Genomic DNA, 18,991 nt, shown 5'->3' with positions numbered 1-18,991 from the left:
AAAAAAAAAAGGGGGGGGGGGGGACGGAAAATAAATCTTTTCTGACCTCTTGTTTCCTGGGTTACATAGGGATTTCCATACTGCAGTACTGGTAGTCTACTTGGGACTGCAGGAACAGATCCACTGTCCTCTGAATATGGGTTGCGAAAATGCAACATCTGCTGAGAAATCTGTCCTTCTGTAATTCTTCCAGCCTGATTATCTGGTCTCCTTCCAAGTTCCTAAAACAATAAATTTAATTATGCAATCAATCTATAGAGCCATACCAAATGTTCTAAATCTATTAGAAATAGATATTTAGCTGTATTAGAAACATAAGCTCTCTCTAAAAATATTTCAAGTACTATCTGTCTATGTTCTGATCCTCTTTACATCACTTGACTAGGCTGACATATCTGGGAAAAACTCCTGTTTATCTAAAAAAATCCTATTTATCTCACAGAGGAACACACCAAAGAAAATGAAGAAATCATTCTTAGGCTTGATGTAATACATTCTGCATGCAACACAAGTGAGCAAAAAGTTTTACAAAATATATAATGAGCTGTATTCTTTGCCTGTACATGTGAGTACCTTGGTTGACTTGAATGGACCTACCCTGATTTCACCTAGCTGAGGTTTAATCCCACTGGGATGAAAAGCTCTCTCACTTCCATTAAGAGATAGAACAACTTAAGGTGCATAAGCCTTTACTCAACCCATTCCGTACAGAAGAGGAAAGAAAACAGTGCAAACAAAATGGTCCCTGGAAGACGTTATACTTAAGACACAACTGACCAGGGAATCGCATCTTAAGTAGTAACCTGACTACCCATTCATTCAATTAGTGACAAGATAAAACAGGGAATATGCCACAAAGTTATTACACAAGAAATGTGTAATAACTTTGTGGCTGGTACCCATCATGCCAACTTTCTGGCTGGTTCCCGATGAACATGTGGCCAGCCCCAAGGGCTCGGATCCGCTCCCTGTTAAAAAGTCCAATACGCTGACTGGGCTTCCAGCCGCAGGAGCACATCAGAGCCATGGCCTCCAAGCACTCTCGCAGCTGGAAGTCCCAATCAGATGACCCTGACCCATACTCCCAGCTGTAGGAGTGCATCTGAGCCAAGGGCATGAGGACACCATGAGATCTAATCCCACAACTACACATGCCATGCATGCATAGCTTGACAGAAGGCATGATTTTTCGGACTGCAGTTCAGATCCCACCACGCCTTTAACTGAATGTCTACCAGAGGCCAAAGAGTAAGAGTTGCATTTTGCCTTTGCAACAAAGCTAACCCTACTGAATATACCCTTCCATATTTATAAATGAAATAATATACTACAGTAATCACTTGCAGGTGTGCCAGATTAAGCTATTTAAAAAAGGAAGAGAAAGAATAACTAATCTGTTTTAAAAAGCAGATAAAAATGCCCTACCCAAATAGGTAACCCATAATTAAACAGAGATTTTCTTTTCTTTAGTCTCATCCCCCTTAAAGGCAAAGTTCTTTTGAGAATTATTTATTGAAATATTATACTGTAAATAAATCAGATTAACACCACAAAACTGTTCCTCAGTTGTTATCCCAATGACCAATGATCTAATAATGTTGACACTTCTAGCTGTTATTAGAATTAGTATTTGTAATGTAGCATCTAAAAGTCAAGATCCTCATGTGCTAGGTTCTGTTAAATCTAAAAACAAAAACCCAAAACCCCAGACAGATAGCAAGACAACATTACAAACAATGACAGATTATTGATCAGCATAGTAAACACACCAACAGCCTAACCACTGTTAAACTTTTAGTTGATAATATGAGAAAAAGAGAGTAAGTTAGTTTTCAGATGATTACAGGAAGATCATCCAAGCTGTAAGGGACATGGAAGAAAGTATAAAATGCTCTTTTGAAAATGTAACAAGCAAGCATTTAAAAATCTAGAATCACAGGCTGAGCTGAGGGAGAAGCTGACATCAGCTGTGAATGAGCTATTATGTACAATGGGGAAAGGCTGGGGAAAAAAAAAAAATCGAGACAAGTCATTTTTGTTAGATAACGTAGAGTAGTGAGAGTCAGCAGAGGAATGCAAAAAGAAAAGAGCAACACGATCAAAGCGACAGGTTAGGCAGCTGATCTTTTCAGCAACATTTTGGGAAGACAGAAATGAAGTAAGACTGCATGTACTATGGCCAGAAAAAGGAGAGTGAAGTTACCAAGATAAAAAATGAGTAACTACACAAGCATTTTACTTGCATGAACAGACAAGAAAAGATACATTTTAGAGAAAACACACAGAAAGAATATGCAAGACTTAGATGTGGCCTGGTTGTATAGACCTAAAAAGAGGGATGAGTTGAAGATGATAATACTAGTCACCCTCCTCCCTACCCTTCCATAAACAGGCAGGAAAGAAATGTTGACCCCTGCAGTCCAGGAAAGCTTTGTGAATACAACGGTAAAATCATTATGCATTTCACTACTGTAAATCAGTGCACTGATAGAGTTTAAAGGCTGAGTTTTTTTGTAATTTTAAAAAAAGTCCAATTTTCTTTGTTTATAACCACCTTATAAAACCTGAAATTAAAACATTTCCTTCCAGAATTTCTCATCTTGAATAGGGAAAAAAAAAAAAAAAAAAAAATTATTATATATATATGATGGTTTGTAGGGGTGCGCGAAACAGACCGTATTCAATTCAGATTCAGCCCGAATTGAGTACAGTGATTTGATTCGATTCGTTGATTCGCATCACAGTTCCGATTCAATTTAGCTGAATCTGAAGATTCAACACCAATTCAGAGAACCAGCAATTCGGCTATAGACAAAGCTTTATTTATTTATTTATTTATTTTTTAGCATACCTTGAGGTACCAGGCATGGCTCATGAATGTTGCAATGGTAGGGTGCGTGGAGTGTCCCAAAGGAGCATAGGGGGCCCCCTGCATAGTCATGGCAGCTAGCCCCGAAGTGGACCAGAGGTACTTCCGGTTCACTTCCGGGTCCACCGCCAAGAGCACTGGGGATGGCGGGGGGGCCTTGCCCCCCCCCAGCGATTGGCCATGGGCGGAACCCTGGGTGCCCCCCCAACCCAGGAGACACCAGTCACTGACTGGGGAGGGAGGGGCTCCCCCACGCTCCCTGGCGGACTCAGAATTGCTTCTAGTCCACTTTCATGTCTGCTACTGAGCGCGCGTGGTCCTGTAGGACACTCTATCCACCCCACCATCTCAGCATTCACAAGCAGCCTAGTACCTTGAGGCATGTAGAAAAAACATTTTAAAGCTGTGTCTATGTCCGAATCATCAAATCTTTCCAAATCTCTCCAAATCAATTCAGAGGGTTCCAATTCAATTCAGAGATTAAAGGGTCTCCTTGATTCAATTCGGATTTGGAGATTTGGCCACCGAACTGGGCTGATTCTCTGCCAAATCAGTGACCGAAGCTTCCTACAGCTCTACTGATTTGTTATTTATAAAGATGTTCACTTGTGCCAGGCTGTATTAAAGAATGTGTTTTATACACTTATCTTGCAGGCAGTGGTATATATAAAGATTACTTGATGCACAAGTCCATTAGTAGTTGTTAAACACAACAGTTAAGGGTATAGCTTCAAGCTCAGGACATACCAAAGCCTCTGACTGCTGGCAGCTAGGAGGTCATGACAGGAAATGGACTGTTCTACATACATCCTGTTTCTAATAGTTTTCCTCTGTAGAGACAGTACAGTGGGCTGGACAAATCCAATATGGCAGCTATTACTTCCTAAAGCTTCAGTTCATACGCTAAGCACAAAACTATTTTGTGGGAATTTAGTAACAGAGGTACTAACTAGAGTATTAAAGATTTTGCCAAGAGGGCAAGAACTCTGTAAAATTTTCATATAGCTACAACTCACTAAAATCTGGCTTATAGGCTACCTCTGAAAAAATTGCAATGTAATTAACCTGAATTATTGCTTGTTCTCAGTAAGCCAGAGCAGTACAATACTACTACATAAATCTAAGACAACAGTTCAGATGATTCATAACTGGAGTCACTGTGCCAGGTATAATTCAACAAATCAACATTCCTCTTCAGCTGAGTTACAGGTAGGTAGGTACACTTCTAAAAAGGTCAGCTCTTGCATTGGTGCTATAAGACAACTAAGCAGGAACAACCTGGGGAGTCAATTTCACCACTAAGGGCATCAACACTTGCACTAGTATATGCACCTGCTGAATATTACTGTCAAGCATGGGGATACAGTAACCACACCAGGAAACTAAGCAATGAGAACAGTACTGTAGTATATAGCATACTTCTGTCGACATGCTACCAATACCATCAGGGACACTATCCCCCCAACTAAGACGACAGAAGGCAACTCTTGGTCTTGCTCAGTGTGCTCAACAAAGCCAGGAGTACCTGCTTCATGAAGTCTTGGAGTAACCAGTATATACACGACTAAAGTCAAGGACCTCATTCAAGGAGAGGCAGGTACTGTTGCAAGAGTGTAGAAGTGGGAGCAGCAGCCTATGAGCACTTAAACACCACTACAAGAAGTGGGATGAGACTGATTTTCATTTCAAATGCTTCATAAGTAGCCCCATCTACCCAGGTATAAGCTCCCCTGCAACTTATGGACTCAACTAAACAGGATTCACTCTGGAGCTGGATGCTTTAATGCCACACTATAAGATTAGTTTAAAGGACAGTCCAATATGCGAGTGTGGTGATGCACCCACAGACTGCTGACCACCTCCTCACACATGCACCAAATCTGTGCATCCAGGATGAGGACTTGGCAAGTGTCAACAATAAAGCAGCTGTATGGCTCTGCCATACTAAATGATGTATAGAGAGGGAAATGAAGTATATGAGAGAAGAAACTGAGTTATATTCACATTGTGTTCCACTAGTAGGTCAAGTAGAAGATGGTGTATACATCAAGATTCCTCAGACATAGGATATATACAACAAACTGGATGGTAAATTTTAAAAAGTAAGCTGTAAAGTGATTTTAAAAATAGTCATTAAAAGCATAAAGACAGTGTTAAAATTTTCTTTGGATTTCTTGATTAATATTCACGAAAGGCATTAAAATACTTAAAAAATACATAAATCTTCTTTTCTAGGCAGCCTCTTACAGGCAGCTCCTTTGATTCTATGGCCTGAAGCCTAGCTTCTTGTGGTGGAATGCCATAAGAGCATGAACATCTGGCTGCTAACCAACTCCAAAGGTACTGCAAACTCAACCAAGTGGCAGCCCACTTCAGGGACTCGCAGTCTTTGCCCACATCTTGCCCTCAAAACAGAGAAGAGAGTGCACTGAAGGAGGGAAAAGGAGAGAAATCCCAGCCTACCACCTATTCTACCCTGAAAAGACTTGCAACTTCTGCAGAAGGATCTGTGGCTAAAGGACTGGACTCCTAAGTCACTTCAAGACCTACCAATGAGCTGTGGTAGAGATCATCCTCAAATTGCTAAATGACTACTCTTCAAGGGAAAATTTGACTTTGCGCTGGAAGGTAATACAGGGCCCACTAACTTTGAGTTAAATTTCATATAACAAAATGCAAGGATTAATGGAATAATGATGTACTCCAAAATTTAATGAAACCGCAAAGTTTCTGTTTTGAAATGTGTTTGGCTTGTGTTTGTAAACCCTTAAATCATTGTTCCTGGTTGCATACTGAGCTACTAATAAAAACTTGAACCCGTGTCCCATATTCTTACAGATTTCTTCTGCAATACGAATTTTTCTGCACTGAAAATATGGCAGTATATACTACTTTAATTCCAGCATCACCCAAGATTAAAAATAGAATGCAGATCAAAGTCTTTTTAAAGGTGCTGTAAAACAGTCTTTGCCATAAACTGGACAGTTAGGATAGGGAGCAATTTAAAAAAATAAGAGGGAAAAAAATATCAAAGGCTATACAAGTATGTAAATAAAATAGAAACTAAGTAATTTTATAGGTTTAAAGAGATTGCAAATGAACATTTTCAGCATGCTATGTTTAGTGACATTTATAAACAAACACTGATAATGGAATATAAATTGAAAAGTTGTTTACTGTACTGTACTTAACCTTTTAAATCATGGTTCCAGTCTAGCAGAGCACTTTGATTCTTCCATAGAATCATGTCTAGCAAATTTATAGGTATTTACATTACAAGCTTTTATAAGCTTCATACAATATTATTACAGTTGTACTTCTCCTTATGTATGCTGTTTAAATTATACCCTCCAGCTAAACAGTTTTACAAAATCCTGACTTTTACTTAAGCCTTCCTACGAATCAAAAAAGACAGTACAGATGCATTTAAAAAAGAATTCCATCCAAGCATTCTGTTATCCCTTTGTTATGGAAAACGCAATACACAATAGTTAATCTCTGATATTTCAGAGCCTGCAAAACTCAGCACTTAGGCTGACTTTTTTTTTTTTTTTTAAATCAGTCAATTATTTATTTTTATTTGCCAACTACTTTAGTATATACTGAAACTACTGTGGATGTAGCTAGGTTGAATACATGCCTTCTTCAGCACTGTTCATACAACACACTATCCCTTTTTAAAAAAAAAATATTAACTCTTGCTTTTCACAAAGGCATGCAATCTCCATGAATAAAACACTGTAATGCATGAAAAAAATATATACATGAAAAGCTTTCAGGCAGCAGCCACAAAATGCAACAGAACATTATCTTTCATATTTTGGCAGAGCTCTCTTTAATCAGACAAGTTCTGCATTTAATTAGAAATCTAACTCTCTCAAATGAAAATTAATTTTCAAGCACTTATTTGAAAATCTGTTACAGTTTTGTGCATCTTAATTCCCTCATGGATAAGGAACTGTTTACTGTTTTAGCTGCAATTAAGTAATCTTTGTTACATCTGTAAGTTTGTTTCCTACTTGGCTATTTGTAGTAACTGGGGAAAGCCATAAGGATGTGACAGAATGAGTCTATCTTTACCTGAATATAACAAAATAGGACAAAAACAGAAACAGTTTAAACAAATATTTATGGATATAATGAATTATGAAACTATACCTGAATGCCTCACTATTCTTTTGAGATATCAAACTAGAATTCTACATATATTGCAAAAAAAAGTTCACTTATTTTTGGTGAATTTTCAAAATTATTTTTACACGTTTCATGGAATCTCCACATAAACAAACAGGTCCTTTTAAAGCAAATTAATATAACCACTAATCCACTGGATGTAACACATGATTCCCACAGTACCTTCTCACTAGCGAGGACTTCCAAATGCGATGCCAGCTCTTTTATTTCTCTTTCTTGTTCTGCCAATTGAGCCTACACGTAAAAAATTTCAGCCACTCAATTACTGGATGCAATTTCCCCAGCTATTACTCTATATTTACACACCCACACCACTTAGTAATTTTAAGCCATAATTATATCAGAATTTTTTTTTATTCACACGATAACATTTAAACTACTAGTATTACTACAAATACTTAAAAAATAGCAATATTTTGCTACATCTCTAATATGTTCATTTGGCTGCATTAAGTTTAAATCAGTGAGAGTGGACCAGAGAGACTTATTGTTGTCCCTCAGACACAGGACTAGGGAAAATGCAGCATTCAGGAAAACAGTAGGAAAACCAGTGCACTGAAGATAATGGCATGAAGCACATCACTCCCTGGAAGGACTTTAGACGTCTTACCCCTCAATGTGCCATATGTATTCAAATACAAGATGATGTCCCCACACTCCCAATCATCATGGGTGGGGGAGAGGAGGAGGGCTCCTCTTTCGAGGCGATTCAAGGGGTCGATGGTGGTTCAGCTCTGGCTTTGGGCCCAGGCTCAGGGTCAACACTAGAGCCATGCCACTGCCTGCTCTGAACCAGGGTGGCTCATGTGGTAGGGGAGGAGGCAAGTGGCAATGGGGGAGAGGGTAGTGCTGGGGAGACCACACAGCCTGCCCTCCTCCCCCCACTGCTTACCTTTGGCTCCAGACCCAACCCAGACACTCCCAGAGATGCTGTAACTGCTTATCCCTAGCCGAGCCAGGCTTATCCCTAGCCAAGGCCACCACCTCTGCTGACTGCACCAGAGGCAGACATGCCACTCAAAAGGTAAGCAGTGTAGGGGAGCAGGGCGGCAGGCAAGGGGCAGCAGTCTGGCCTCTTGCCCACATGCCATTGCTTTGCATGGAAGATTTTAAATAACTCCCCGATAATTAGATTCTACGCATAGAAAAATTAAAACAAATTTATAGTTTTCCATGTGTAGAATTAACTACTGAAGGGTGATCTTAAATACAAAGTTGTCTTGGATTTGAGTGAATGCAGTAGTTCTTTGTAAGCCTGCATCCAATTTGCCACTTGCGTGGGTTCAAAAGTGGTATGTTGTTTAGAATGAAGTCAAACACATGTCAGGCTTGTGTGGGTCAAGAGTTAAGCACTGGTGATAACACTCAGACTCTTCCTTAGACTCAACAGTTCCACATAAACTTCACTGGGAGAAACAAAGAAACCCCCTATTTTTTCCCCTTAAAAGATTCTTATTAAAATTCCCTGTTCCACAGGGCTCTACTTTTTGCCTTTGTCTATTTGACAGAAAATAACTGAAAAGGAAAAGCATTACTCAGTTCTTTCAGGCTTCTTACTTGGTTCCAGACAAAATTAAAAATATTAACTTTGATCTAGAAAGATTCATAGGATTTGGATGCCAGCTACCTGAGAGACTTCACCTTGCATGCTCCTGTCATCTGAACACAGCTTGGGCATCTGGGCTAACAGTATGTAGTTTAAAATATCTAAACGTTGGTGGTCAAGTGATTTCTGGAAAAAGCCCTCACTTCTTGAATTCTGTTCTCCACTTGGTCCAATAGAAAGAAAACCAACTTCCAAGCAAAGTGATGCTGGCTCCTAACGTGGGGGTCTTTAAGACAAGGCTAGACAATCATCTTGCTGGGGTCATTTGACCCCAGTACTCTTTCTTGCCATGGCAGGGGGTCGGACTTGATGATCTGCTCAGGGCCCTTCCGACTCTAGTAACTATGAAACTATTAAGATCTACTGACCTTGATACAAGTGCCATTTTTTCCTCAATGTATTTTCCAGGGAAAGAATGAGTTTGGATGTAGGGGCCAGGTCCTGTGTTATTTGGGCAATGTTCTTTCCTTTCTGTTGTTTAGGCTCAAAATTACATGTTTCTTATTATGGATGACCAGCGATACTTAAAGATATTAGCGACGATGTAATTCAGGGGTGGCTGAGCTGTGGTGCACTTGTCACACGCAACATGGGCAGCCTCTGTGTGAGACACACAGGAGAGCAGAAAAGGGGGCAAGCAGCACAATGGCAGACAGGGCAGGGAGTAGAAAGCAGAGCAACAGACCAAGCAAGAAGCACAGGATGGGGAGTTTAAAGCAAAGCAGCGGACCGGAAAAGGAAAAGGGATCCAAGCGGCACTAAGAGGGTATGGGGCTTAATTTGTGGCATACATGCCAAAAAGGCTGGCCCCCACTGGTGTAATTTAAAAAGTAAAGCAAATAAAATCAATTGTTTCCCTGAAAAAAAGTTATTCATTTCCAATTAACAGAAATAACCAAACAAGAAATAACCACACACACCTCAATATATATTTTTTTTAAATAAGAGCTCTTAAAATGGGGAAAACCAAACATCTTTGACTTCCAAGGCAACGCTCATGCAATCTTTGTTATTCTACGACTTGCTTTAACACCATTCCATATTTTTTTAAAGAAAAATCTGCTGAGTAATTGTCAACTAGGAAAGCGTGCTCTTAGGAAATACTTAGATTTAGCCCATTTTCAGAAGCAGTGATACAGAGAAAGGTAGCGCTGCTATTCCGTGCGAGCCAACTGCACATTTAAGACTAGCTAGCTGACAAAAGGTATGACAATCTGCTGTTCAGAAATGCTTCATTTCTGATTCTTTCCACATGTTTATCCAACCAGCCATTTCAAAATAAATATTAACAACATGAATCATACAATGCCAAGATTAAGCCATGAGGCCTGGCCAAAGCTAAATCTGTCAGTTATGCTCAACTGTCTGATGATCTGAGACTAATAAAATATCAGTTGAGATCCCCCAAATTAAATCCATTGTTAATACAAGAACAGCTATGAGCATGTCATAACTTAGAGAGGGACACACCTAAATTGGTTAAAAAATGCACTGAGTCTGCATCATGAACTAGAAATACAGCATTACAAAGCTATATGAACATTTTCAACATATATTCTATGCCCATCACCGTTACTGTGAATAAGAAGGATGCAGAACTACAACTACTTTTCATCCCAAAGTCATAATTTTAATGTCTATATGCCCAATATTATCAAGAGCTATCTCTTAACAACACATTTACAAGGTCTGCTTAGTCTTCTCATATATTGTACTTAAGTATTAAATAAGTTTGTTATTCCCAAAGTGCAAAAAGGATTTTCACTTTACAGCAACAATATTTTTTGTGCTTTCCCCTATTTAAGATTGTATTTGTTATTAGAATTATTATAAATAACCTAGCTACTAGAGCACAGGGTACCATTCATCATTATAACAAACAATAGCCAATAATTTACTTTATACTGGTCCTCCACTGCAGCTAGTTGTAGCTTCATACTCTCGCTGATTTTCACTTGATCCTTCCATTTCAGTTCCAGTTTAGCCAGTTCATCAGCATAAACACTGCATTTCATCTTCTCATCCTGGAGTAGTATAAAGTCATTCATGATACATTGCACAGTTTTACAAGCCCAGGGATTTTTTTTTTAAACTTCCAAAACATGCTCAGTGCTTTCTAGGAAAAGAACACTGTCAAATGGCTTCTTAGTGATTTACCCAACCTAGTGAGCCTTTACCTAACTGGTAAGATTTGAAAAGGATAAGGGTATTGAGGATTTAAAAAATGAGGTTCAATTTTTATTTCCTTGAGTCTTCAACAATCTGCTCTTCCTCCTTCTATTGATCTGTTCCAGATGCTCTATTTATAACACAATCCCACTTGTTCTTCAAATTATGCTGCCAGGTGTCTTACCACCACAAAAAAAAAAAAATCTCACTCCAGAAAACTCTGCAGTCACTCAAAAGTGGTTTTCATCCAGAAGGACGAAGGCAAAGCTTCCTTTGAAGCAGGGGTCAGGCAACCCATGCTATGCATGCCACAATAGCACAGGCAGCTACTGCATGTTCCGTGTATGCCCTGGATGCTCAGTAAAGGGAGGCACGGAAATGGAGCAGAATGCTCCGTAGAGCCATCCACTAAAAGGTTAGTTACCACTACTTTAAAGCATCCCATGCAACTCAGATCAGCAAAAGTTTGGAATGTACAAAAACAAATGCCCTCCCCACAAAGGAAGTCACAAATGCAGTGGTAGAACAGGTGTCACTTCATGGCACACTGGCATGATATCCTTGTGAAGGCAAGAAAAATGATGACAAGCTAAATGAGTTAATGACAATAGGCAAGTATTCCTTCTAAAGACTGCACTGAAAGCTCCCAAACACAGGAGAAATTCAGCTTATAACTTTGTTATTCTTGCTGTTCTGATACCTTACTTTAAAAGACCTAATGGACTACACATAGTTAAGATACTGCAGCAGTGAGGTTCTATCATAAGGATATCTGCTTAGTGATCACTTTCTACTATAATCATGTTCTGTTGCATGAATGAACATTAAAGGAACACAGATGGGAAGCCAAGTACTTTTGTTTTTCAAATATATTCCCTGTAGTTACTTTTGTTTAACTTTCCAAAGTAGCCCTTCACTTACTGTCAACATTTGCTTGCATTTCTTATACTTCTCTGCTTTCTCAGCAATTTCTTTGCTCATTTCACGCACTTGCTCCTTTACCATGAACTCCGAAACTATATCAGATGAAGTGGGGCTAACTGCAAATATTGAAGAAAAAAAATAAACAGGGATATTGATTCTTAGGTTTATAAATTAACTCTGCAATCCAAGGGTGACTAAAGGACTAACAGGTAAAATTATATCTATGGTCAATTTTGACAATGCAGCCCAGAAACAAACTTGCACATGCTGGACATAACACCCCATTTTTATCCAAGCAAAAGCACTCTCAGACCAGTTATATACTGTGCATAACTAAACTGTGCAATCTGTGTATAGCTAAACAAAATTCATCATGACAATTAACATGATTAAGCACCAGTTCACTGCTCAATCCTGTGAATGGTACATATGCATCTGAACTCATCTGAGTCAATTTAATGGGATTATTTGAGAGCAAGCATTTGCAACTACAGGTTCATAAACCAGCATTAATATGTCTAATCAGCATCTTCTGCTTTCTTTAAATTAACAGAAACACTAACACCTAGTTCATACCTGCAAGAAATCTCCTAGGAGATTACATTACAAATAATACTTTTTTTTTTTTAAAGCCAATATGAATAGAAATGACAAAAAAAGTTAAAGTTGTTGATACCTGGAGACGTGGGCAAGTTTTTATCTTTAATGATGGCAGTAGCTGTCTCACTGTTTGAGGAATCTGTCATTTTCTGATGGTTCCCTGCAATTTTCTTCATAAAAAGAAATTTTTTTGGTATTTTATTAAAGGAAATTTTCAAATCAATAATATATTGCAAACTGCTTTAATAATTATGCTACTGCTCAAAACACTATATGCTATAATTTAACTTAAGTTTCCTGTTTTTCTAGGGGGTGGAAAACTATATATTAGCAGTCATTGTGGGATGGGATGAGATGGGATGGGATGTGAAGGGAAGGGGGAAAAAAGGAGGAGAAGGGGAAGAAGGAAAGCAAGCAATTTATTTCCAGCAGTATTTTTGTTACCAACAATGGACTTGATACAGTTGCTGGCAACAAAGAAATAGAAGAATTAAGAAAATACACCTTGAATTAGTCACACTGCAATTAACACTCTGAAGTCTGATATATGTTTATATTATGACATTATACACAATACTGCCATATTTCAAAGAAAAAAAGTCTTGAAAACACAGCAATTATAAAAGTTAACTTGTAACTATATTCAAAGGTATTACAGAGCTCTCCTTTCATTCTAGGAAATCAGAATGATTTGTTAAGCTTGAAACAAGGAGATTTAAATGTAATAGTTCCCTTGAAACTTAAATTTACATTACTAGCTGTTGAAACATCACTAAAAGAAAGATCTCTGAAACTATAATTCACATTAAAAAAAAGACAGTTGGGCTGGCAGCATGCAAGGTATAGATCATATACTGCCACCACAAATTGATGACAGGCATATGATTAGACAACAACCACAGACCTCATGAGTTAACATCTCGTTTACCATTAACCTTCTGGATGATAAGCAGGGATCCAAGTTTTCTGTTTCCCATCTGGCTGGCTGGCAGGGAGGGGCACACTACGGCTGCCACTGCACTGCCGCTGCTGCCCTGTGACCGGCCACGCAGCTCTACAAGCAAGTAGCAGCACAGGGTGGTGGTGGCCGCCATGTGCAAGCCCCCGCCACTGGCTGGCTGGCACGCAGCCGCCACCATCCCGCGCTGGCTCCATAGGCAAGCGGCAGCGCAGGGTGGTGGCAGATGGGTGCCTGGCAGCTGGTGGGGAAGGGGCTTGCACACAGTGGCCACCATCACCCCGTGCCACCACTTGCCTATGGAGCTGTGCGGCCAGCTGCGGGAAGGTAGTGTGAGGCACAGTGGCAGATGTTGTGTGCAAACTGCCCCAGCCATCCGGCTAGCATATGTGCAGCCTGTAGAGGGACACCCCTGCCCTCGCCCTGCAAGCCCTGTTCCTGGAAGCAGGCACAGGGAGATACTTCCTGCCCTGCTTCTCGATCTGCACCCCCCCACCCCATCCATTTCCCCCACCCCTTCCCCATACACACACTTACCTGCTGGGGTGGGTGAGTGTCAGTGTCTGTGCCTGCATGTCTGTTCCTGCATGTGAAGGGTTGGGGGGAAGGGAGTAAGAGGCACCAGCAAGGCTGAGGAGGCTGGGTGGGGGAGAGCAAGGGGCACCAGCAGCACCAGGTGGGGGCTGTGGGAGGCCTTTAGTTTTAAATCACAAATTTGGGCGTTTAATCAGAGAATTTGCTTTTTTGAATCAGAGAATCTGTGATCTTTAATCAGGGAAAACCAGGATCCATGATAAGGCAGGGTCAATAGGAAGTTGCAGAGATAAATAAAAGGAGCAGCAGGTAAAATAGATGCAGATACCTTATTTTAAACCTTGTTCTGCACCCTTTATAATTCCCTGAAAGTTCTTCTCCTCTCCCGTGCCTCCCCTCCCAGGAGTTGAATACAAGGCAGAAATGCACACTATAAGGGTTTTTAATTTATTTTACAGCCTAAAAGAAAAAGGGAACTCAGACAGGGATCTCTGCCTTGAAGATTACTTTGCTAGTAGCATTATGCATACACAAAATCTAGGACCCCATGGCTCATTGTCAAGTATCATAGATGTAAATGGACACCACAGAAAATGCTGAATTTAGAACTCTATTATCACAGTGTTCTAATTATTTTAAATGCACTATTCTTTGCAAACAAACAAACCAAATAAACACTGAAAATTCACAAATGGCATCAAGACTCCTCAGTTTTACTTACTACCTGCTCTGTAAGTTTATTCACTTGTTTCTGGAGCTTTTGACATTCTTTGAATTTTTCCTTGTAATGATCAGCAGCCATCTGTAGGCGAAGTTTCAGATCCTCAACCTCTCTACGCAGTTCTTGCTCTACTGTGTTTGAAGTTTCCTTTAAAAAAAAAAAAAAAAGGAAGCAAAGAAAAGGAAAAAAACCCCTCAAATGTATATATTTTTCAAATAAATATTGTAAAATGCTTTTCAAACTATTATAACAAAGACAAAGAGCTTTGGACTGAGGTAAGAATAAGGACCTTTTTTTTTTTTTTTTTAATGGCAAGGATATATTGATGCTAGTCTACATAAAGATGCAGTTTGCACAAGAGAAGATGAAGCCAGAGCTGAGAGGTTGTAGAGGCTGCAGAAGAAATGTATGACTGATACAGAAAGTAGCTAACCCAGCTCTAGCAGCACCAGCAATTCTTAACTAGTCAGCTACGGACAAATTGTGGCTCCCTTTTGCTGACTGAGTCACTTACTGGATCCGTTCAGGGGAGAGTCTGGCCTATTATGTTTCTTCAGAATCTTTTTTGAAGTTAGATTTTTAGAATAACAAAAACATTTACTAATATGCTTTCCCACTAAAAAATTTTTGAGCATCTGAAGTTGAGGCATGCTGTTTTTGCTACCTTTTGAAAATTCATTTTTCCCCCCAAAACTAGCACATAAGCGTAATACTCTTTTCCGGTGTAAATTAATCTGAGACAGGAGTAGTCACGAGGAGTCTGATCCAAAACTCGAAGTCAATGAAAGTCCTTCTGTTTTCTTTGGTGTGTTTTAGAACAAACCTCAGGTAAACAACATACCGTTGAAACTCTTGATTATACAAACATATAAACACACACACATACGCACATGCAAAAAGCTCAAAAAAGGTATTTGCACCAAAAATTCTGAATTATTCATGAAAAGGCTTATGTTTTTCATCCAGTAAGGAATGAATCTTAAAGAAAACAAATCCAGTAGCCTCCATCTTGTTTGCTGTAATTTAGAATAACCTATTTTCCCCACTGTTCACACTAGTTGAAAACAGGTAATCCAATCCAAAGTAATCTACATAACCCACAACTCTACTCGTTTGTAAGAATAATTTCTGGGAAAAAAACTGAATCTCAAAATAAAAAGTAATACAGAACATTCTTCTCAACTATAAACCCCCTAAAACAATGTATATGTTTTGAATTAAAGATAATGTATTTAATGGCAAGACAAAATTCTTATTACTGCTTATCTAAGAAAAAAAGCCAGGTTCCATGCAAAAAGTGGCCAAATTTGTGATGGAAAAAATTAATAAATAAATAATAATAATACCTGCTCATTTTTCAAAAGTGTGATTTTTTTAAGTTCATCTGCAGTATCAGCAAGCTGCTGCTTCAATTTTTCATTTTCCAGGCGAGCACAGTGAAGATCAGCCATGGTCTTGTCACGAACATTTACTGCATCACTCAACTCTTTTGACTTTAAGGCAGCTTCCTGCCTGCTACCTTGAATTTCATCTTCAGCTTTCCGGAGCTGTTCCTTTAAAATACTTACATCCTCCTGGGGGAAGGGAAAAAAAAAAAAACCAAACAAACAAACAGAAAAAAACCCAAAACAAACTTTGAGTTTAATTACTTAAAGACTGAAGTGTGTCTTCACATCTGAACATTTGAAAGAGAAGTAATTTTCCCTTGTGCCTATAGACATTAAGAGCATTTGTCTACTCTGATGTGCCAGAGATCAATTAATCAAGTCTGCTCTCCATGCGAGCTGATGCACCCGGCACTGTGTTGCATACACATTTGTACAAAAGGCGAAATGCCATGAGAAAGTGGCTGCGGTGTGCTTTTGAACCAAAACACCTGCGATGCATTTTAGTTAAAAAGCACACTGCTGCCATTTTCTATGCACTGATGCACATTTCACCATTTATATAAATATACACTGCAGCGCCTGGCACTTTTAAAAGCACCTGACACTACAGCGAAACATGTATATAAACACCCTAAGGCTAGGGACAAAAGTTCCACGTAAACCAGTTTAAGTGATCAAAAACTGGTTTAAACCTGTAACAGAACATAAGTGCTGAGGGCAGATGTAGAGGGACCAGCCTGGGCTCAGCCATGGGGGCTGGGCCCTGCCCAGGAAGATGAGGCTTGTGCTGAGGGCATGGGGGCTGTGCAGCCAGACTGCAGCTGCCACCATGCCCCCTATTTTCTGCAGCACTTTGTGGCTGCAGCCACACCCAAACTGTGGGCTAGCTGGGCCCAGGTGGGCTGTCCTGCCCCTGCCGCACTGCTCTGGGTGGGCAGGGGGAAGCTTCAGCCCAGCTCATAAGACTCTGGCTCCAGCTTCTGGATGCCTTCTACCAGTTCCATCCATGGCGGAGCGGGTGGAAGGCAGCCAGAGCTGGAGCTACATGTGGTGAGCTGAAGCTACCACCCACCACGCGCAGGACCAGAAGCCGCAGCTGGAGGTGAGGGCAGCAGAACAGCTCCACCCTGCCAGCTTCCCCTCTTCACCAGCACCTCCTACCCCTCCCACTCCTGCCCATGCTGCATCGCTCTGGGCAGCAAAAGTGAGGGAGGGCAGGGGGAGCTGCAGGAGCAGAGGGGAAAGCTGGACAGACCAGGTGCTGTTCCTTCCCTGGTGCTTATTCCCCACTTCACTTTAGGCACTGCTCAAGCCAGTGTCTGGCCTTGGGGACAAGCTTGGCCAGGGCTGCTTCCCCACCTCCCCCTCCAGGCACATCCTTGCTGGCAGCCCTACAGGCCAGTGAGGTGGGTTTAAACCCCTCTGCAATCATACTTAGCAGTCTGCCGGAGCCTGGTCACACCCTCCAGGTCAGCTTCCCTCCAGCCTTGTGGCTGGTGAGGAAGGGAAGGGAAGGGAGGGCTGCTCTAGCATCCACCCCCTCCCCACCTTCTAGCCCAAGCCACTGTAGGCAGGTTAAACTAACCTACAAAGACTGAATCAATTTAGGCTCCAGCTTTTTGAATGTCTGTCCCAAGCCTAAGGTAACTGTCTTGTAAGCTGTCTTGCCTTTATTCTCTCTGTAAATTTTATCTGATTGAAAATGGTAAACAAATGAGTTAACAGTATAATATAATCTTTGTTCCAAAATAAAAGTTTCAGAAACTTATTACTACTCTGCACATTGCTATTTTGGTGCATTTCCAGCTGATTCTATTTTAAACCCAATTAACATAACTCAATTTCAACAACTTCTTTGCTCTCAATTAACAACACAATGTCATAAGTAGAGATGCCTCTTCATTTTTAAAAAGGAATGCGTGTGTATCAAAGATTTTATAAAATAGCAAATAGGTGAAATCCTCACTCTGGCTGTAGCTTTAAACATCACAAAAAGGAGTGGAAAGTTGCTGGGTTTTTTTGTTTGTTTTTTTTTAAGAGGGGCATAAAAGCTCCATATCCAGATGCGATTCTCTTCCTAAAGACACTGAGTAAGATGGCAGTGGGCTGTCTTAACCAAGTCTAGACAAACTGAAGTGCGTGTAGCCTGCTATTCTCAAATGCATTTTTCTGAAGTCTCCAAGAGATTATATGGACTTTCTTTTAGACTGACTGTGCTTGGATTTCTGCACATGCAAATGAATACATGGTTACTGACCCTTTACCTCTGTGACAGAAGGTATTATTAAATCAGATAAATCTCCATATATATCTGTGATTTACAGCAGACAGTAACATAGCAGAAAAAGCATTAGGGATCTTCCAGGATATGACATTATTTGTTAAATTAGTGGCAGATGTTACAATACAACACAATTAACCTGTTAATTGCACCATAAATAGTACTCCTGCTACACATCCAGGGAATCAGTGGCCTGACAAAATGGAAAATCAGACAGTAATATTCCACAAAACAGGTAACAATTTTGTGGCTGGTTTCCATCACTTCTTAAATAAAATGTATGGCAGGGTAATCTCACCACTCAGCCTGATGTTGGCTGCGTGGATGGCTTAGCTGACAGGTCTCCCTGCCTCAGCAGACTGATAGCCTTGTGCTACAGGCCTGATTGGGACTGGACCCCAGTGTTTTCAGGGTGCCAGGTGGAGGAGAGCCCATCAGCTGATTATCAGTCCCAGCCCTGAGACCACACTGGGTCATGCCAGGCTGCAGGCACCCAGCTTTTAACTTACTAGTGCAGGGGAATCATGATCTTAAGTTCCCATTGCATTGGCAATTAATGATGGTGTAACTGGATCTCATCCCTGATCCCAAAACAGCATGTCCTGTCATGCACATGTGGCACAGCAGGAGGTGCACTTGTTGGGAACAAATTCCAACACATCAAATGAATGTGTGGTAGGGCCCTTATGGTTAACACTTGATCCTGCATTGGAAAACACTTTTTTTTTTTTTTTTTTTTTTAAAAAA

The 18,991-nt window shown here is 40.3% G+C and overlaps 1 protein-coding gene across 3 annotated transcripts in view; it reads right to left on the bottom strand.

Moving 5' to 3' along the window:
* Window positions 1–18,991, bottom strand: part of TAX1BP1 (Tax1 binding protein 1) — a 106,397-nt gene that overhangs the window by 21,111 nt on the left and 66,295 nt on the right. For 2 of the 3 annotated variants that reach the window (XM_019508635.1, XM_019508636.1), the window contains 7 exons: window positions 15,922–16,149; window positions 14,576–14,722; window positions 12,439–12,532; window positions 11,760–11,878; window positions 10,568–10,693; window positions 7,226–7,297; window positions 47–221 (listed from right to left, as the gene is read on the bottom strand). In XM_019508635.1, coding sequence (XP_019364180.1) covers window positions 47–221; window positions 7,226–7,297; window positions 10,568–10,693; window positions 11,760–11,878; window positions 12,439–12,532; window positions 14,576–14,722; window positions 15,922–16,149 — 961 coding nt within the window. The remainder of the gene's footprint in view (window positions 1–46; window positions 222–7,225; window positions 7,298–10,567; window positions 10,694–11,759; window positions 11,879–12,438; window positions 12,533–14,575; window positions 14,723–15,921; window positions 16,150–18,991) is intronic. The other variant, XM_019508637.1, reaches the window with a different exon arrangement.

The sequence above is a fragment of the Gavialis gangeticus genome, unplaced genomic scaffold (assembly GCF_001723915.1).
Source record: "Gavialis gangeticus isolate Ggan-Ray unplaced genomic scaffold, GavGan_comp1, whole genome shotgun sequence".
NCBI classification, from domain to species: Eukaryota; Metazoa; Chordata; order Crocodylia; family Gavialidae; genus Gavialis; species Gavialis gangeticus.
This window is presented reverse-complemented; position numbering and strand designations above follow the sequence as displayed.